The sequence below is a fragment of the Pituophis catenifer genome, unplaced genomic scaffold (genome assembly GCF_029215685.1).
Source record: "Pituophis catenifer annectens isolate HBS135680 unplaced genomic scaffold, rPitCat1.0.hap2 SCAF_1, whole genome shotgun sequence".
Classification (NCBI taxonomy): Eukaryota; Metazoa; Chordata; class Lepidosauria; order Squamata; family Colubridae; genus Pituophis; species Pituophis catenifer.
The window spans coordinates 151,356,147-151,378,368 of record NW_027256881.1 but is presented as its reverse complement, the minus strand read 5'-3'; the positions used below and the strand labels follow the sequence as shown (position 1 = coordinate 151,378,368).

The 22,222-nt window shown below is 38.0% G+C and overlaps 1 protein-coding gene across 2 annotated transcripts in view; it reads left to right on the top strand.

Moving 5' to 3' along the window:
• TASP1 (taspase 1) overlaps positions 1-19,187 on the top strand; it is a 70,127-nt gene extending 50,940 nt beyond the window's left edge. For both annotated transcript variants that reach the window (XM_070956464.1, XM_070956472.1), the window contains 3 exons: positions 9,672-9,782; positions 11,085-11,158; positions 18,251-19,187. In XM_070956464.1, the coding sequence (XP_070812565.1) occupies positions 9,672-9,782; positions 11,085-11,158; positions 18,251-18,343 (278 nt within the window). In that variant the 3' untranslated portion in view covers positions 18,344-19,187. The remainder of the gene's footprint in view (positions 1-9,671; positions 9,783-11,084; positions 11,159-18,250) is intronic.
• The last annotated feature ends 3,035 nt before the right edge of the window (positions 19,188-22,222 follow it).

The window sequence follows — 22,222 nt, the reverse complement described above, 5'->3', positions numbered from 1 at the left end:
GATAAATTTTACAAACTTTTACATACTAAAATACTACAATGGGATTATAGATCCTTATTTTTAATGGGTGATTGGAATGGGGTATTAGATACCCAGAAAGATAAGAAAAGTCTTTCCAAGATCTCAATGCGTGCTAAGTTGCCTAAATCTTTTTTTGATATTTTGGAGGATATGGAGCTTAGAGACATTTGGAGAGAAAGGAACGTATTGGAGAGCGATTTTACTTTTTTCTCAGATAGGCACCAATCTTTTTCAAGGATTGATTTTATATTAACTACAAACGATCTTTTTTCTAGGGTGAAGAGTACGAAGATATGTCCAAGAACTTTAACTGATCATAGCCCGGTTTGGGTGGAACTAGAGCAGGAGAGAGGGGAAAGGAGGTCTTGGAGGCTAAATGAGAATTTATTCAGATATGAAGACAATTTGTGTGAGCTTAAAAAACAAATGAAAGAATTTTTTATTAATAATATGAACAAAGGAACTTCGATGGAGATGGTATGGGATGCGTGTAAGGCTTATATGAGAGGAACATTAATTTTTTTGAATAATAAATATAGATTAAAACAACAAAATAGACGGAAAGAGATAGAGGAGGAAATTAAAAAGAAGGAACAATTGCTTATAATTAATCCGGGAGATAAAAAGGCAAAAGATATGATTAATATTTTAAGAGAGCAATTTAATATGTTAATGGCGGGGCAAGTCGCAACTAGCATACAATATGCCAGACATAATACGTTTTGTAATGCTAATAAACCTGGGAGATGGTTGGCTTACACGATGAGGAAAAAACAGAAATCACATATTATAGACAAAATAGAATTTAGAGGTAAAGAGATTTATCAACAGAATTTAATAAAAAAGGCTTTTTTGGAGTTTTATACAAAATTATATGCTAAAGAAGCAATTCAAGATGTTGATATTGATAGATATCTAAAGATGGAGATTCCTGAATTAACGTTGGAACAGAGAGATAGATTGAATCAACCTATAACTTCTGAGGAAATTGTTGGAGCAATTAAACAATTAAAAATAGGTAAGGCTCCGGGAACAGATGGACTAACAGCTGTTTATTATAAACATTTACAATCCGAAATGTTAGAACCATTAAAAATTTTATTTAATAAAATACAATTAGGAGGAGGAGTACCACCTTCTTGGAAAACAGCCTTTGTTTCACTAATTCCAAAGGAGGACCGAAATTCCATTAAGCCGGAGAATTATAGGCCAATTTCACTTCTGAATACTGACTATAAGATTTTTGCTAAAATATTAGCTAATAGACTAATGCCAGTTATGCAACAAATAATTCACAATGATCAATCTGGGTTTATAAAAGGTAGACAAATGAGATATAATGTTAGACAAATTGTAAACTTATTGGAATATTTGGAAAAACATAATCAAGTCCCTGCAGCGTTTATATTCTTGGATGCAGAGAAGGCATTTGATCGTTTGAACTGGCAATTTTTGTTTAAAATAATAGAGAAAATGCACTTTGGGGAATATTTTACACAATCAATTAGAGCGATATACCAACAGCAATCAGCACAAATCATAGTTAATGGAGGTTTAACAGAGGCTTTTAAAATTGAGAAAGGAACAAGACAGGGGTGTCCTCTGTCCCCACTATTATTTATTTTGACTTTGGAGGTATTACTGAATAAGATACGTGATTCACAAAAATTGAAGGGTATTGTAATTAGACAACAAGATTACAGATTAAGAGCCTTTGCAGATGATTTGGTTATTACTTTATCTCAACCTATAGAGTCGGCTCCATATATATTGGATATAATTAATCAATATGGGAAAGTATCAGGATTTAAAGTTAATTCACATAAGACAAAGATGATAGTTAAAAATATGACTACATTTGAAAGAGACAAATTAGCAAGATTAACAGATTTTGAAATAGTTAAAAAGGTTAAATATCTAGGGGTATACATAGCAGCTTCAAATACAAAATTATACAAAAACAATTATGAGGTACTTTGGCAGAAGGTACAGAAGGATATGGAAAATTGGAAAAAATTACAGTTGTCTTTATTGGGAAGAATTGCAGCAATTAAAATGAATGTTTTACCTAGATTTTTATTTCTGTTCCAAATGATACCTGTGCTTAAGAAAGATGAAAATCTGAGAGAATGGCAGAAAGGTGTTAATACTTTTATTTGGGCTGGGAAAAAACCCAGAATAAAAATGAAAATTATACAAGATACACGTGAAAGAGGGGGTCTTAAAATGCCTAATTTAAGATTATATTATGAAGCAGCGGTTTTATCACAAATCAGTGATTGGTTTAATTTAACTGAGGGGAGAATTTTGAATTTAGAAGGTTATGATTTGTTATATGGATGGCATGCCTATTTGTTATATGACAAAAAAGTGGATAAAGTATTTAAGGTTCATATATTAAGAAATGCTTTGTTAAGGGTTTGGAAAAAATATCAATATAAGTTAAATTATAAGATACCTTTATGGGCAAATCCTAGACATGCAATAGAAAATATAAGTATAGAACAAAAACAGGAGGTGATTACCTATAAAGAGCTTCTTATTATGGAAAGGGGGGTAATGTACTTGAAATCTTTAGATATACTGAGAGAAGAAGGTATAACTTATACATGGTTTCAGTATGGTCAACTTCAAGCTAGATGGAAGGAAGATCAAAAAATTGGCTTTGTGCAAAATGAGGAGAATCTGGTAAAACAAATTAGAGATCAAAAACAAATGCATATTAAAAGGTTGTATAATGCTTTATTGGAAATAGATTCTGAGACGGAATTGGTTAAAGACTGTATGATTAAATGGGCACAAAATTTTCAAGAGCCAGTAATGATGGAAACTTGGGAAAAGATTTGGATTAGAAATGTGAAATTTACACAAGCACAAAATTTAAGAGAAAATTTTTATAAAATGTTTTATAGATGGCATTTAGATCCTAAAAAATTATCATGTATGTATTCTAATGTGCAAGCTAAATGTTGGAGATGTGACTGTGATGATGCAACTTATTATCATATATGGTGGACTTGTAGAAAAATCAAAGCATTTTGGATAAAGATTTGGTGGGTGATGCAGAATATTCTCAAAAAGAGACTGAAATTTACTCCACAGTTGTTTTTACTGGGTATAACTACGGACTGTACAGTTGCAGAGACTAAATTGATTTTGAACTTGATATCAGCAGCAAGATTGTTGGTAGCACAATACTGGAAGAAGGACTTTTTGCCTACTATTGATGTCTGGATATTGAAAGTAACTAATTTAGCTGAAATGGCTAAAATTTCAGCATATCTGAAGGATCACACACAAGAAAGGTACATACAGGACTGGAGAAGATGGATAGATTATATACAAAATAAGTATCAGACCAAAAAATATCAAATAGCTTATGAATGATTTCTTTTATTTGTATAAGCGTTATATAAGTGACATTAGAAGTATTATGTTTAAGAAATAGGATTTTATATATGGGGGGTTAAGAATTTTTTTTATAGGGATGTTAGTTTAATGATTGGTTATGCAATTTAGATTATTGTTAAAGATCAATAGAAATACCTTGTGTTCTGCTCTGGGAAGTCGGGGAGGGGGAGGGGGGTTGGGGGGGGGTTGTGGGGAAAATATGTTTGTTTTTAAAACTTTTTCAATAAAAAAAAAAAAAAAAAATTCAGGTTCTTGGCACCCCGTCCATCGAGTAGAGGTCTGGGGGATGGCAGCGACAGCTGGCTGAGACTGCTAAAGGCCTCAAGCCCCCACTTCAGCATCATTGACGCTGCCATCATCACTATGGCCTGCTGATCACAGGATGGCCAAAAGAGCACAGATGGCGCGGAAGAGATAGGCAAGTGGGAGTTCAAAATGTACAAAAATGTAGCCTGTTACATTTTGAGGCTCAAGGCTAGGGGGGGACCAAGCCAGGAATGACTTGGATTGGGATGGGACCTTGCCTAATGACCAATGGGAATTGGTTAATGACGACAATGGGGATTGTTGAGATTTCTGTTACTAAGCAATGCAATCATGTGACATTGTACTTTTCAACCCGTAGTTTAGCAATGGAAATTCCAGTCCCAATTACCTTTGTAAATTGAAGACTACCTGTATATGTATTTCTGCAGAGGAGCAGAAAGAAAATATTATTGGGTAATAGTTACAGCTTACTGTACTCAGTTCATAAGCTAGTTAAGTACAGATAGTAGAGATTGCCTAGTAGGCCTTTACGGAAATCTAGTTGTTCTAAAACCTATGGGACTTTTTGCAAATGTAGATGAAATAATTATCTTACAACTTTTGAAATGTTTAAATTCTGCTTTTACTAGAAACTGAGTATATTTGAAAAACGAACTTAACAAAATACTTTTGAATTGCTGCTGGGTTTCACTAAGCTCCATAGAACATCATTGTTATTTTGGTCTTCATTCTCTCATGTTCCGCCATGGCCTTCTGGTAGCCTCTTTTCCCTGTCTCTTAATGCACATTTTACGGTTGTAAAATGATGAAATATTTTCTTGCTCAGCAGCACGAGATGAAAGTCAAATGTTTAGCACATCCTTCTACTATTGCTATAAGTAAATAACATATAACAGACTGTTTTGTTTGTGTAGCAAAGAAAAAAAATACATCACTGATATTGCAGTATTAAAAAAAAGTACTTACATTACAGTGATTAAAGCAAGTTAAACATAAGGAGAAAAACAAACACAAGGAAAAAAATATAATTTCAACAGATGAATTCTAGACTATATTGAAATATATTGCCTATCTTAAAACTATGAGTACAACATGACAAAAATGTATGGTTAGTTAGCAATAATCTGATGTAAAAGAAAGCGTTCTGTGAGTGAAAGGATATATTTCAATCTAATCACTGCAGGTAAAATTAGTTGATGCAGCTGAAATTTAATTTAATTTAATTTAATATTTAAATTTATATACTGCCCTTCTCCCAAAGGACTCAGGGCGGTGAACAGCCAGAAGTAAAAAACATCAAATACAAAATATAAAAACAATTTAAAAATGAATTAAACAATTTGGCCCGGCAGTTAAAATCCCCCATTAAAAATCCAAATTAAAATACACAATTGGAGAGATTAGGCCAGCCCGACTTGATGAAATAAAAAGGTTTTGCGGGCCCGACGGAAAGTACGTAAGTCTGGAATCGTCCGTATCTCTGGGGGGGAGCTCGTTCCAGAGGGCAGGTGCTCCCACAGAGAAAGCTCTCTCCCTGGGGGCCGCCAGTCGTCATTGTTTGGCCAATGGCACCCAGAGGAGCCCCTCTCTGTGGGAGGCTCTCGGTGGCAGAAGGCGGTCCCGTAAATATCCCGGCCCTAAGCCATGGAGCGCTCTAAAGGTGGTCACCAACACCTTGAATCAGTGGAATATATATAGTCTTTAAAATCAGTGGAATATATATATATATATATATGATTGAGTTAGAAAATCAAGGAGTATATGAAATCCCATGCACCGCCTGCCCCACCACATACATCGGACAAACCAACAGACGAATAAGTGCACGCATAGAAGAACACAAGAACTCAGTCAGAAAAGAGGAACCAACTTCTTCCCTGGTCCAACACCTTAAAGCCACAGGACATGATATTGACTTTAAAAAGACCAGAACTATTGCCAAAACTGAACACTTTAACAACAGAATAATCAGAGAAGCCATTGAGATAGAAAAACGCCCACACAGCATGAACAAACGAGACGATACCTCCCGCCTACCAGCCATTTGGAAACCCGCCCTTATTGACAAACGAGTCCCTAACACGACGAATGACACCAGACACACACTCACGAGTGCCACACCTGATGTCACCACCACACATCCACGCAGAAAGCAGACTCAAACCCACACTGATAATGAGCCACGACCAAGGACCAGAAGCCAGACCGCAGCTGCATCATTAGCCACTTTAAACCCCTCCAATCCATACATGAAGCAGACTGACACCCACCATGAAGAGCTCGCACGGCCACAAACACGAAGCCAAACAACAACAACGCAGCTCACCAGCTCAAATCCCCCTGCAACTCAGACTAAGCTGAGCACAACCAAGCCCCCACCCAAACAGAACACAACCCCAGCCAATCAGAGCACAGCCAAGCCCCTAACCAATCAGAACACACCTCCACCCAATCAGAACACAGCCAAGTTCCCACCCAATCAGCTCACACCTCCACTAGCAGTTAAAAGGAAGAGACAGCTGCGATCTCACATTGCTCCTGGAAGCACGAAGCCGAGAACACCAGCCTGAAGATGACGAATGAGACTTCGTCGAAACGTCGCCGAGACACTTCCAATTTTACGTGGGAGAAGACCCGAATAACCAAAGACCTACATATATATATATATATATATATATGTTTTCTCAGGTTTTCGCGGGTGTTTGTATGTAGGTCTTTGGTTATTCGGGTCTTCTCCCACGTAAAATTGGAAGTGTCTTGGCGACGTTTCGACGAAGTCTCATTCGTCATCTTCAGGCTGGTGTTCTCGGCTTCGTGCTTCCAGGAGCAATGTGAGATCGCAGCTGTCTCTTCCTTTTAACTGCTAGTGGGGGTGTGAGCTGATTGGGTGGGAACTTGGCTGTGTTCTGATTGGGTGGAGGTGTGTTCTGATTGGTTAGGGGCTTGGCTGTGCTCTGATTGGATGGGGGGTTGGTTGTGCTCTGATTGGCTGGGGGTGTGTTCTGTTTGGGTGGGGGCTTGGTTGTGCTCAGCTTAGTCTGAGTTGCAGGGGGATTTGAGCTGGTGAGCTGCGTTGTTGTTGTTTGGCTTCGTGTTTGTGGCCGTGCGAGCTCTTCATGGTGGGTGTCAGTCTGCTTCATGTATGGATTGGAGGGGTTTAAAGTGGCTAATGATGCAGCTGCGGTCTGGCTTCTGGTCCTTTTCTTTCCCATGTGACCAGATTATGAAGGTGTCATCTACATATCTGAGCCAGAGTTTGGGTTTGTGATCAGATTTTTCTAGAGCTTGGGTTTCAAAGTATTCCATATAGAGGTTAGCAATGACAGGTGAGAGGGGTGATCCCATGGGATCAAACCCACACTGATAATGAGCCACGACCAAGGACCAGAAGCCAGACCGCAGCTGCATCATTAGCCACTTTAAACCCCTCCAATCCATACATGAAGCAGACTGACACCCACCATGAAGAGCTCGCACGGCCACAAACACGAAGCCAAACAACAACAACGCAGCTCACCAGCTCAAATCCCCCTGCAACTCAGACTAAGCTGAGCACAACCAAGCCCCCACCCAAACAGAACACACCCCCAGCCAATCAGAGCACAACCAACCCCCCATCCAATCAGAGCACAGCCAAGCCCCTAACCAATCAGAACACACCTCCACCCAATCAGAACACAGCCAAGTTCCCACCCAATCAGCTCACACCCCCACTAGCAGTTAAAAGGAAGAGACAGCTGCGATCTCACATTGCTCCTGGAAGCATGAAGCCGAGAACACCAGCCTGAAGATGACGAATGAGACTTCGTCGAAACGTCACCAAGACACTTCCAATTTTACGTGGGAGAAGACCCGAATAACCAAAGACCTATATATATATATATATATATATATATATATATATATATATATATATATATGTATATGTATATGTATATGTATATGTATATGTATATGTATATGTATATGTATATGTTCTTCTAGCCAGGTTTTCCCTACGTAGCCAAGGTTTTTTTGTAGCTCCAGCTCAGTAGAATCACATCTACTCGGTTCTGGGCTTTTTTCCTTTCTAACACCTAGCAAGCTCTAACTGCTAGGTGGGAGACCTAAATAGATCCATTTCTAGCTCGTTAGCTGTCATCAGTAGGCCACACCCATATCTTATGTATCCTCCCTGTAAAGGTACAGTATCAATTTTCTTACTTCTTCGTAGGGTTAATGTGTGTTTTTCTTCTAGCCAGGTTTTCCCTACGTAGCCAAGGTTTTTTTGTAGCTCCAGCTCAGTAGAATCACATCTACTCGGTTCTGGGCTTTTTTCCTTTCTAACACCTAGCAAGCTCTAACTGCTAGGTGGGAGACCTAAATAGATCCATTTCTAGCTCGTTAGCTGTCATCAGTAGGCCACACCCATATCTTATGTATCCTCCCTGTAAAGGTACAGTATCAATTTTCTTACTTCTTCGTAGGGTTTATGTGTGTTTTTCTTCTAGCCAGGTTTTCCCTACGTAGCCAAGGTTTTTTTGTAGCTCCAGCTCAGTAGAATCACATCTACTCGGTTCTGGGCTTTTTTCCTTTCTAACACCTAGCAAGCTCTAACTGCTAGGTGGGAGACCTAAATAGATCCATTTCTAGCTCGTTAGCTGTCATCAGTAGGCCACACCCATATCTTATGTATCCTCCCTGTAAAGGTACAGTATCAATTTTCTTACTTCTTCGTAGGGTTTATGTGTGTTTTTCTTCTAGCCAGGTTTTCCCTACGTAGGAATATATATATATATAGTGTTCCACTACTGTTGCTTGATATGCAGGCAATGAATATTTAACGAATGTGCGATCAAAGACTCTCTGCCCTTAACTGACTTGTTACATTTGCATTTAATTTTGTGGGATAACCATAAAATTCTTTCCACGTTTTAAAATATATGACATTAATTTGAAACTGAACCAAAAATAAAAAGTGGTATGCGTAAGTTTTAGTTGGCTAATTTAAAATTAATTACAACTTCTGGTGTAGCACCTTTTAAAAGTATGTTTCAAATTTGAAAAGAACATTTGTGAAGCAGTTGTGTTTTGCTCATTTTTTCAGTGTTTCAAAGGAATTTCTCAGCAAAATGGGCAGGGTATTACAAATAGCAGTGGCTTTGGGCAGCTTTCTTTAAAGTTCGCATTATAGGCCCAATATATTATGGCATATTGTTTAATTTCAGATGAATTGTCCTTTTTGTGGGTATAGTTGCTATTGTCTTGCCCTGAAGACCATAATGTTTGAAAGTACAGTAGAACCTCTGGTCACGAATGCTTATGACCACAACTGAATCACGTTCCAACAAAAAACTTCACAATTTTTTTTTTCACAGCCGATTTCCCCTTCTGTGCCATTTTTTTTTTTGTAAGGGCCAAATTAGGTTCAGGTCACAACCAAATCGGTTTGCGGCCAAAGTTATGGAACGAATTATGGTCATGACCAGGGTTTCTACTGTAGTTGAAATTCTTCACTTTAAATGTTTGTGTGATCCATCATCCTTTAGTACATCTTGACAGGAGAAGCTCGCTTTTTTTGATACTATCAAATTATACTGATAGTATCGTGATAGTATTTGATTCATACCTTTGAAATAGGCAAATTAAACACATGGAGGAAAACAAAAGACAAAATATTATTATGATATTTTTATCATAACGTTATGACAAGATGAATTTTATGCCATATTGAAATATCTTGCCTGTCTTAGAACTACTGCATAACAAAAATGTATGGTTAGTTAGCAATAATTTCATTTTTGCAATTATCTGATATAAAAAAAAATATTCAGTGAGTGGAAGGGAATCTTTCAGTCTGATCCATTGCAGGTGAGTAAAGCAGGTGGTTATATTTCTTACATTTTATGCATTTATAGGAGACAGCCAGTATCCATTAAAAGAAAAAAGATACATTTTCTGTGATTCTTTCCTTGCCTCCCATTTCTCCATAGGTTCACCTTTTTTAGCCAATGAGGATGGTGTTCTGGGAGGAGTGATAGTTCTCCGCTCTTGTAGGTGTTCTGCAGAGCCCAACTCTTCACAGGATAAACAATCCCTATTAGGTAAGTACGAGAAGTGAGCTTCGAATAAGTTATCCAGTTGTCATTAAACGTAATAACTAGATTATACCTCTATGACTTGGAAAACCAAAATAAAAAACAGTGCAGAATTTAAATACTTACCAATCTTTTCTGAAGAAATTTTACTACATTTTAATTACATCTAGGTTTCTGAAATAGGTATAAAGGAGGAGGTGCACCTACAATTATGAAATTGTCTGGGGCAGACCGTAATTGTGAGTCACTTTTCTAGGATAAAAATCATTCCCTCTTTTTTTTATAGGGCAAAAATAGAAGGAGGGGCAACATGATGATTTTGAGCAACTTCTCATTAATAAAAGGAGCCATGAGATCTTTTCCTTCCAGCAAATAAGGACTCCTCCCCCCCCCCAATGCTAATGCAGACAGCAGAAACATTTCCTCATTGTCTAAAATTGCCTTGGATGGCACAAAGAAGCAAAAATAGCGTTGGTGTTTCTAGCATTCAAGCACTGGAACATGGAACTCAAGGAGGTTTTCTTTAGGCCAGTTTACTGTTGTGACCTAGGCTTCCTGAGTCATTAAAACACATGAGTAGTCCCAAAAACCTCCTTTATTGCAACAGCTGTGAATTACGTTCATTCACAGCTGAGTCCCAATTAGTTGCAAAAAGTCCTTCGGGATAATCACCAACCTTTATCTCCCTTGACACTCTGCCAAAGACCTACTTGGCAAAGCCTCACGGAGTCCAGAATCAAACGGAGATGCTGACTGGGAACAGAATTAACAACATTCCTTTCCTGCAAAGAGCCCATGTGCCTTTGCTCCTCTTTTAAGCCTTATGGGAGGGGCCAATCATCTCCAGGCCTTACTCCCGAGTTGTCCCTTTAGTTTTAACTGTTCTTTCTTTCTGGTAGCTCTGTGCATGTGTGCACTAGGAACTAGGAACCTGTTCCTCTGCTCTTTGATATCCGACTCTGGAGGCTCCGGAGTCTGCGTATAACTCCCAGATGGCCCTGGCCCCATCTCTGCCTCTGATGCAGAGCCCTCGTCTGAGCCTTCCCCAGACTCCAGGACTGGCCCATGTTCCTCCCCAGCCTCCTCACTGTCTGACTCCACTGCCAGGCTGCTTGCGGACCACAACATTTACTTATTTACATATTTCTCTCTCTAATAAATTTGATGCCTTTCAAACACCTTTCAAATAACCATCCAGTTTTATTTCAAAGAAGAAGAGGCTCTTGCTTCTTGTTTTTCAGCACTTTGTTGGGAAAATAGACAGGATACTTCAGTTAGTAAATAAACACTTTTTTTTCCTCCTCATAGTAGAGTTCCTGTGGAGTCATACAACAGAAAGCATGTGTGTGGGATATATGTCAGCACAGGATGGCAAAGCTAAGGTAAGCCACAAAGAGTAACTTGTGAAAACTAGTTGCCGCTTAAAAATGAATTCCTTATTTTATTCAGCAGGCTGGTTTTAAGTTATTCCTATACCGAAGTAAAAATAAAGTAGCTGAAGAAAAGTTAATTCCATTGTTTAATTTGTCATGTGGCTTCCCATGGCCACAGAAACTCTTGTGCAACTCAGGTAGCATGGCCAAACTATGGTTGATGTCTGTGAGATGCCAAGTGGCTCATGCTGTTTCTCTTCTCTTTCATGGTTGTGCCCACAGAATGCTCCAAGTTGCCAAACCATGATGTTTGAACTGGCCTGTTTTCGATAGCGTAATTGAAATAGCTAGAATAAACAAATGGAAAATGAATAGCTAAAAAGGTTACACTAAAAGGATTCTGCAGAATTTTTTTTTTTTTTGCCGTTACTACTTGCTCAAGTTCAAACTGCTCCAGAACTTTTGACCACAAACTGTGCTTTGCATGAGAGGGAGGAAATGCTATCAAAAGTTAGATGCATAACTGAGGTGAAATTGAGGTCACAAAGTTTTAATGAGCTGGACGAAAGAGTGGATTGGTGGAGAAAAAAAGTAGACTTGCTTTCAGAATGGCTAAGAAAAATAAACTTGTCCACTGAATGGCCCATTAATTAGGCCATTGTGGCCAGGTTCCTTACAGCATGGGTGCACGATATGTGGCTTCCAGATGTTGCCAACCACAACTCCCAGCATAACTAATACTGTGGATGCTGAAGATGCAGTTCAGCATCATCAGATTGTGGGCATGCCTAAAGCACAATTTTGTATTTGCAAGCTGTTATTTAAATTACTAAAGCTGCAAACTAGAATCATTTCAGTTTCCAATTGTTCAGTTTGGTCATTTGAAATTGTCTTGTTTGTTTGTACTATTACATTACAATACAGGTAGTCCTCAACTTATGACCGTAATTGAGTTGAAATTTTTTCTTGGTAAGCAAGATAATTGTTAAGTGAGTTTTTCCCCATGTTACAATCTTTCTTGCCACAGTTGTTAAGTGAATTACTGTGGTTGTTAAGATGAATCTGGCTTCCCCATTGACTTTGCTTGTCAGAAGGTCGCAAAAGGTGATCACATGACCCTGGATATTGCAGATGTCATAAATGCGAGTCAGTTGTCAAGTGTCTGAATTTTGATCACATGATCATGGGGATGCTGCAATGGTCGTAAGTGAAAAACGGTCATAAGTCACTTTCCCCAGTGCTGTTGTAATTTTAAATGGTCACTAAACAAACTGTTGTAAATCAAGGACTACCTGTGTAGAGCTTCTCATGCAGGCACCTGCCACTTTTGATATTCTTAGCTGGGGTTTTTTAAATAATTTCTCATACTCTTTGTTTCTCAGAAAACAAAGTTTGCATTTCACATTTTCCCCCATTATGATTTCTTTCAGTATTTAATGGTATAACATCTATATTTTTAAAAAAACCCATTAATTTCAGAGCATCTTAGAGATTTTATATGCTATGAGAGAAAAGCATTAATATTTTACTGGCACAGAACTAAATTAAATATTAGAAGTAATGTAATCTCTCTAAGGTTTGTGTTATACTTGTATCTGTTTTGATGATGCCCACTGTGACCTAGATGCTAAAAAGACTAATAGCTCAGGGTTATGCCCAGAGATCTTTTATTTTCTTACTTGTACATCTTTCATTGGACATCTGGTGTGCATTGTTTTCATACTGCTGGCAAATTCTCCAGCTGGCCAAGTTGATTGGGCTGAAAGATGCAGCTGCTCTTCTTGGTTCACTTTTAAATTATGTTTGTGACCTTCCCTCAGCAGTGTTAATCCCTCTCTCTCTTTTCTTTCTTTGAACCTATGGTTGCAAATGTTTTCTTGAACCACAAATGCTATGCTTGGTCCCTACGAAGATCAACAAATAAGATGCTCTTGGAAAAGGTAGAATTCTGTGATCTTGGAAGGTGTGAAAACTTAGTAATAACAAGGAAGGTTCAACTTACACTGTACTATTTAAAAAACCCTGAACAAAAACACAAAGTGAAGTACATCAAGATAAAACAGAAGCGTTAGGCCGACTGCCCAAATAATGCTCAATCATTGTTTTTAGAATTGCAACTAACACATAACTGTGAAACAGATGACAAACCTGTATTTCTCACTGTTCCGTATTTAGTATGTGCAATTTATGTTTGAATAAACTTTCCTATTTAAATAGATACCTATTTGATTCTACCATCCATATCTGTGGTATATCTGTTGTACTTTTTAACACCTATCAAGTTTCTTAGACAAGTACTTGTTGGAGTTCTGAAAATTTAACAGATGGAATTTTTATTTTTAAAGTGATATTTAGATATTGTACCAATATGTCTTTGGAGTTATTAACTAAACTGTTTTTTCTTTTATATATTTTACAAGAATGTATATTTCACTCTGGATCTGACTGGGGAATTTTAGGAGAAAAATCTAGTAATTTTTGTATGTGTCAATTAACAAACTGCACTTCACATGTTTATTGATTTTTCTTTTTCTTGAATGCTTAGTATACTGTCACTTTATTTTCAAGTACCTGCTTTCTTTATCTTTGACTAACCACCATAGTTGGCTGTTTATCCATTGACAATAATTGTTTTCCAGGAAAGTGTAAGAGAAGACAATATCAAGAGTTGCTTAATTTATAAACGGTTCACAATCATGGTTTCGCTTAAAATAATAACTCACAGAGTTTGTAAGTGTAACTATTGTATCTTTTCCATCAACCATATTTAGGCAGTCTTAAAATACACTTTTGAGGAGGAAGATGGGAAATGGCTGGTTGGAAGGAAAGAATTCATTTGCTTATAGAAATGTTATTTTGGGCCACAGTTCAGTTTAACTCATTTGTACCATTTCTGTCTTTCAATGTGATGCCTCCTAAAATTAGCAGTGTGTTTCTTTGAAACCATATTGAAAAAGTAATGTAGAAAAATCTGTATTCAGATCTTCTTGGAGATTATAGAGAGACTTAAGTGAGCACTTGAGGGAAGAATTTGTGGTATAATTTAATTGTGGGTTTATGTATGGGTGGTAGGAATGGAAGTACTTATTATTGTGGGGTACACACTCTTTTGTTTCTCAAATGCTGTACATGGTTGCCAGAAAGAGAATTGCTCATCCTAATGGAGCTAACTCAGTTTTATCTCTGCTTTAATATTTTCTTTGAGTTTGACTTTACTAATTCTAATGGTGGTTATTTCTAAATGTGTATTGTTTATAACTTATACTTTGTACTTCAACTGTAAACCTCTTGTTTAGTCAAAGATGAGATAAATTTCTAAAATCCATGTTAAGAGCATCATATTCCCCTTGGATTTTTATATTTGGCTTTCCAAAATTTGTACCGTCTAGAATTCCAAGTTCTAAACTAATCAATTTAGAGTCTATTTTTTGAGTGCTTAGTTACTAAAACTGGTGGGTTTTCTAAATGTAATTACCAATTTAAACATACTCGTTATTCTTTGAGTTAATGCCACGAATCCTGAATCTGTCCCTAGTTTTTGCTAGTTTTATGTTGTAAAATGTATATATTTTTCCATTCTTCAAAACAATTTTAATATTAGACTGTTGAAAAAGTTCAAATGAAGAACAACTTTGTATGCCACTGTTTGCAGTGGAGAGCTGTGTATCCCTACAAAGAACTGAAGATTGAATAATCACCCAAATATGTGAGAACATGGGCATGTCCATGGAAAGAAGAACTAGAATGTAAGCGCCAAAGCTAGAGGTGGACAAAATGTCCATCTCCACTAAGGGCCCTATGACCTAGGGTTCCAGTAATGTTTAATCAACAACTGTTGGCTGATTAGAATCGTCAAAGAGTTTGGAAACAAAGCCCTATGAGGAAGGTTAAAGGATTTGGTTATAGTTAGCCAAGAGAAAGGGTAACTGAAATACAGTAGCAGTCTTCAAATATCAGAAGAACTATTACACAGGAATGGATTGATTTCTCTTTTGCCTCAGAGAGCAGGATTAGAAAAAGCTAAATATGCAAAGGAGGAGGTTCTGATTAGATATCAGGAGAAATGTCCTGATCACATAAACTGTCAGCTATTGTAGCAGGATTCCACATGATGTGCCTCAGATGGAGCCTGGATGGTGATCTGTCAAATGTGCTCTGGTGGATCATATAGTGAGCAGGGTGCTGGCACAAATGATTTGGAAAGTCTCTTCCTACTCTAGAACTTTGTGAAAAAGGAAATGTTTCAATGACAACAATGCACAGATCATTAATTCTGGAGGTTTTATACCTGAAATTGGCTTTAAGAGTACACTCTAATATTAACAGTTTTATTATTGGTAGTTTATTATTGAAGGGCATTTGTGTTATCAAAGTATCTGAAATATTTTCCTCAGTGTTCTTTGAATGCCAAGTGCAAGATGTTCTAAAGCAGGGGTCTCCAACCTTGGCAACTTTAAGACTTGTGGACTTCAACTCCCAGAGTTGCTTTGCTGGTTGAGGAATTCTGAGAGTTGAAGGCCACAAGTCTTAAAGTTGCCAAGGTTGGAGACCCCTGTTCTAAAGTACTTTCATTTGCTGATGTTTATAGGTAATATCCCATTGCGACTACACTACAATTAAAAAGCTAACCACCAAAAGTCTTTATTTTTGTGCCAGTTTGCAGGTAACATGGTGCCTCATCTCTCAGCAACGCATTGGCACTGGTGTACATAGATATGTGTTGTACTTCTGCTAAAGTCAGTCAAAACACTTGTCTGTCATGAAGTAGTAAACATATTTTTTAAATGTGCAGAATACATGGTTTACATTTCTACCATATGGCACCAGAACTGTCAAGTTGCACTGTATTGTGTAACTTTTTTGTCCAGTGCTTACTTTGATAAAGCTTGCATTCTTTTAACCATATTGTTTTAGCTTAAAAAAATAGACATTTAAAGTAAAAAATTTGTATAAAATTCCATCCAATTCATACTTGCATTTATAATTCTATAACACTATTGCTTTTTAATATTGCTTGCAACAAATTGTATTGTGTGTCTATTCAGCTTTTTCCCAATCAGCTATACTATTACATAGTTGATTTAAGAATCATTGTTCAAATCTAAAATCTTAAGATTCAGTATTAATGAATAGGAATTATTGTTTAGAACCTTAAATTTATCCTTCTGATTTCAAATCATGTATATTTCTTATTTATTTGCTAACTTTATGTTTAAAACGAACCCTTAAAAGGATTGCAATTTATAAATGCACACAAATTTACAAAAAGCACAATAAGCAAATGTAATGAAATGAGAAAAATGCAGACAATGAAAGCATTAACCTCTAAAGAGATCTGGTGAAATTTTTTTACAGAGTTTTAGGAAGCAGAGAAAGTTGGTTCTAGGGAGAATGCATTCCATAGCCTGCAACCAAGGGGATGGAAGGGAACCTGTTTTTTATACATAGTACATGACCTCTGATAGCAGGAGCAACTTCTGCTCTCTAGGGTAGAAGGACTCTAGAGATTTTAATGTCTAGACATATTTGTAACATGAAAAGTTATGTCATCCCTTCAAGGTAGATCAAACTAGAAAACCATTGCTATGTAGGCTAATACAACTTACATTGTAAAGTTATAGTAACAAAATAATCTTAAATCTGAATGTGCTTCCATCCCTTCTTTCTTCATCTTCATGCGAACTAGGAAGAGACCTGTCCAAAATGTTTAATCATATGACATTCTTGCACAAGACTCAGGCTGCTTTTATCTGACCATAAGGCCTAGGTAATGGCTCTTCCTTCTGTCCCTCATGGCCATTCCCTCTATATTCTATAGGTGATGAATCAGGGAATCATTTAGGGCTGTAAAGTTTAACATTTTAAATTGCACTTGAAAGCATCTCACAAGCAGTGCTGATATTTTGGTGCAGCTATTTTGGTCACCCTGCAATCTCACAGCCTCGTTCCTATATTTTTCATCAATTCCAAGTTCTGAATACTTTTCAGGAATAGCCGATAAAAAATGCATTGTAGCACTCAAGACAGAAAGCAGCTTGGTCATGGGTAACTGCTATGCAATCAGACCAGCTCAGGAATAGTTATAGTTTGTATGCCAGATGCAATTATGTTCCTTGTCATAATTCCTTCACTATCTATCAAGTTAGGGCTGAGGATCAAATTGCATCCTTGGCTGCGGTCCTCTTTTTGCCGGGGAAAATGCCAACCTATCCAGAACAAGCTGAACTCCAATCCCTTAACCTAGTTTCCTATTGACCAAAGGAATCTTCATTCTGTTTGGATTAAATTTCATTTTATTTTCCTTCATCTAATCCACCACTGAATTTAGGCAATGTTAAAAAGTATTCAATATTTCTCGGGAATCAGATGGCACCGACTTCAAAACTTGGAGAGTCAAGTTGGAATTTTATAGGACTTTGTAAACCAGTGACCTAGTTGCTAAAAAATAAGTCACCCAGCGTCAATTTCTTGACACTTCTTCTGATATTGGGACTGAAACCATTGGAAAATTCTTAAAGGAACACAATTCAGAAGAATTGTCAACCCGAAGGATTGTCAAACTCAGAAAACTAATACCATTTGGATTTCTAGACAGGTCTTTTTTTGCTAGTAGGGAAATATAGCAGAACAATTCTGCACAACTTATATCTAGTGTAATTAAGGTGGGGTTATGCTTGACTCTTTATCTCATGCTTCCCCCATCCCTTGGACTCCAGAGGCAGTTCCACAATGACCGTGTTCTCCCTTAACTATCAGGGTTTCTCCTATGTATCTCCTTTTAGGCATTCCATCACTATGATATCAGAAGCTGGTTTGTGTTTACTACAACAGGCAGAGATGGTCTTGCCAGTTCATTTATCAGTAGAAGTTACTCATAAGTTGACCCAGTCCCCTATTCCTCCAAATAATCAATTGCCCTTCAGGTGCATCTAGAATTGTAAGGCAGCCTCATCTCAGACACTTTGAGTGGAATAGTAAAAATTATTTGTAGCATATTTAAGAATGTAGGCTTATTCTTTGATTCTTGTTAATCAGTGTTTGTTTGTTTTTTGGTCCACCTTTACTTCTGAAGCTCTCAAATTCTCACATATTTCTTTACAGACTCACATTTCAAGGCTTCCACATGGCGCTGTGGCAGGACAGTCGGTAGCAATTGAAGGAGGAGTTTGTCGATTGGAAAGCCCAGTGAACTGAACCACTATGTAATGGGTCAGCACAAATGCTATTTGTATAATAAGATCCTTTGGGTTTTAAGAGAGAGTGAGATTTCTATTATTTTATATACTTTTATTGCAACCACATGCACCCTAACTTGAAACAAGTGCTGCTGTAGCTTTAGATTCTAAAATTTTGTTTGAATGTATATGGGAACACGTCTCCCAGGAGAAAAGAAATTCGGTTCTTGCTTGTATGAAATATTTTAATGTTAGAAAAGATTTTATGAGTTACTTGATCAGTCTGTAAGACAATAACATCCTGAAATTGCCAGAAAGAAATGGTTTTTAAAAATAGAAGGTATGCTGATCACAAATGTTATATTGAGATCATACAGGGTGGGTTGAAATAAACAAGTGTCAGAATGTACTCAATACTATTTGATAGTCTCAGGATGGTCCTATGATTGCTTAAGCATACCCTGATTTTCCAATGGGATATAATAATTTCTTTCTAGCAAAGAGGGATTAATTCCAGTGAAACAGTCTAGGACAGGGTTACAGCCAGATTTCTTATGTTCAGTTATTCAGTTGTGGTACTTATTTTGGCTTAAATGTTACATAGCTTAAAGCGTTTATGTATTATGAAAGGCTCTGTAAAGATAACGTACAGTCATGAAGTCTTTACTTGTGTATAACTGCATATTGGGATGTACAGAAGAACAACATTTATTGAAAGAGTTAGTACTATTCTTTGATTTAAATATATTTTGAGAGAATAATATAGAAATAAACTATTACTGGACAATGCAAAATGTATTAAAGTGGTGATGTAGAGGAACCTAATTCTAGCTTTCTTCTGTTCCTTAAATTCCAAAGTTAAAGTAAATGGGTATGCATGTGTGCAATTAAATTTACATGTAATGTAAGTGGTGTTACAAGTGGCCTTTTAAATGATTTTATGCAGCTAGAATCTATGAATGGTACATATTTTCTTATACTGTATGTTGTAAATATGGTTAGATTTTTTTTTTTTTTTTACAATTGTTCAGGTTTCTTTCGATACGTACTTGGGTGTAATGGCTGTAAGACAATCCCTTTAAAAAAAAAAAAAAGTCTAGCAAATGAGCTATTTGAATAGTACCAGGAAATGATACAGGCATTCTTTAGAAGCCCTTGCTCAACAACCTGCAAATTATTCTTAAACATCTGCACTGTACTTGGGTCTATTTTAATATTGATCAAAAAATAGCCACTTTAACACACCCTTAGAAATATGTAGATGGCAGACAGGGAGAGAATTATATGTTATGCTACTTAATGTACTATGCACATAGTTTGGATTTTCCTAATAGTAGTCCTTACCTCCAGACCAAAAACTATGATGCATACTGTATTTGCTCGATTCTTGCATCATGGCTTTATCCCTTGTCCAGTAACATTATATGAAGACAACTCACCATAGGAAACCTGTTCCAACCACAGACTCTTACTTTGATGATAATATTTCTACTCTGATAATAGCAAATAATTTTTTTATTCAGTATCATAAAAATATTGAAAATATACATGTTGCTACTAGGATGGTATAGTCATCTGTTTTGAGCACTTTGGTATGTATGCCATTAAATTACACTTCAAGGTAGATAACCTGATGTGTTTATAGTATCATGTAAATATCCATGAAAAATGAATGGATGCATACCAGAAAAAGTTACCAACTGCAGGTGGTAGGATCCTATCCCCCTCTGCTCATTAGTAAACAGAATATTCAGCATTGAACTAAAATATTTGGTCCTGAAACATTTGGGGGAAAAATGAAAGCTAAATCATTATAAAGGTGGTAAAAGTTCAATTTCTGTTAATGAAGAAATGCAACTAGTAATTTTAGACCCTCCTTCAGAGTGAATTTAGGTAAGGTATGCCTAAAGAATAGACCTGGTGCTGTGATACATAGAGCTTCAACCAGAACATTAGTAAATGCTAGCTTTGATTTCTTAAATTAAAAGGATTCAGGGATTGGGAAATGGGATATCTTGCCACAACCAACTCGCCGTGGACAACTCACCGTGGGACAACTCGTTGCAGGACAATGTAACAATACTGTTTAATTATTTAAAATAAATAAAAAATTTAGTTTATGCAATTCACATTTCATTCTGTCCCTCCTTTTGCATCCTTTCTTTAGTCCATTCTATTTTCCTGCTGGGGAATTCGAGACTCCAGGCATGGGGATCCACTCTGTCTTCTGGATCTATGGACTGGGTTCAAACTGAAGAGACGCCCCCTCTGCAGACACTCCCAGTTTCAACTCAGTCCTGAGCTCGTTCGGACAGTTTTTGGGTTGCTTTTCAAAGTGAGGATTTGGATTCTTGTAATTTGACAAGCATTGTGGCCGTTCGGAGTTTAAATTGTAGATCAGGCTCATTATCAGTTGGGCAGCGTTTTACCTTGTGGCTGCAGCTGTTTGGAGTCCTGTTGGCTTGCAGGGACTTTGGAGGCGCTTTGACAGCTATGGCACGGCTCTTAGAGGGCTGCCGCCATTGAAGGCGCACCAGCCAGTTACAGACGTTTGTCTGCTGCCCGGCTTTCAGGACAAAAACCACCTCTCCCCCAGATAGACTGTAAGTAGAGGGAGAGGATGGAATTGGACAGCGTGGGCAAGGCGGAGGCACTCAGATTATTTTGGCGCCAAATTTCAGAGCCGTTGGGGAGGCTGCCAAGCATGGCGGCCATTTTGTCAGCCATTTGATTGCTGCGGGGTGAGAGCTGTCATAGGGCTCGGTTTTCGGTCCTCCAGTACAGTGAGGTCCTCAGACAGCAGCGTGAATGGCCTTGGGCCTGAGCCTGCTTCAGACCTCCAAGGCGAAGAGGATTGGAAAGATCACCTTATTGACAACATGGCCCTGTTATTAGAGTCATAACTGACAGGTGATTAGCCTAGTGCGGCCATTTCGGGCAGCTGAGGCTTGAAAAACTACATTATTGCTCAACACAGCTGGTTTTGGCCTGCAGAGCAGGTGGTCAAGGAGACTGATCCCGGTCTGTGCTCGGAACGGGTGGTAGATGTTGATTACTCCTGGGCCTTATAGACTGCATTGATCTGCATCCTTGCAGTCAGCCATATTGTCTATGGCATCAGAGCCTTCCCTTAGTGACCCGATCGAGTTGGGTGAGGTTTCTCACTCCCAGAGAGTTTCGGGGTGCAGCTCAAAATGCCGTTACCATAGTACAAGGGGTGGCAGCAAAGCTCAAGGCCAAGGCCCTAGCTCTCAAACGTCCGTCTAAGGCTCAAGGGAAGGCGGAGAAACGCCTGCAAAACATTTTAGAGAGGCAGGTGGAAAAGAACCTTAAAGAACCTGAAAAGCGCAAATATTTTAGCCCTCAAGAGCCTTCTCAAACTGGTGATATTGCCCAGGCTGAACCGGGGCCTTCAACCAGTTTCCAGCCATCTAGATCTTTGTCACCACCCCCTCTGGGTGGAGAACCCAGTATGGGAACAAGGCCTTTGTCAACTCCTACCACTTCGGTAGCTGCGCAAGCGGATTGGCACGTTGGTAGCCAGGAGGCAGAAATGCCAGCGATGGTCCAACAGTGGATTGCTGAGGTGGTGCAGAACGGCTTCGAAGCCGGCAAGCATCTCAATAAGCAATCGATACAGAGGGCTGAAGTGGCTGTACTGGACAGGGACCACAGAGTCCCAGAACCGGCAGAGCAAGGGTCAGAGCAGAGCTCTGACTCCTCAGCATCTCCTTTAGACACTGATGACTCCCTCTCCATGGGGGAAGACCAATGGGAACAGGAATTATCAGATGAAGAAGGCCTGCGGCTAGACCAACCCACCTTCAAGGGGTTGTTCAGACCACATCTCTTTAAAGCCTTGCTATTTAAGGCAAAGACCTCCACTAAGCAAGGTGCC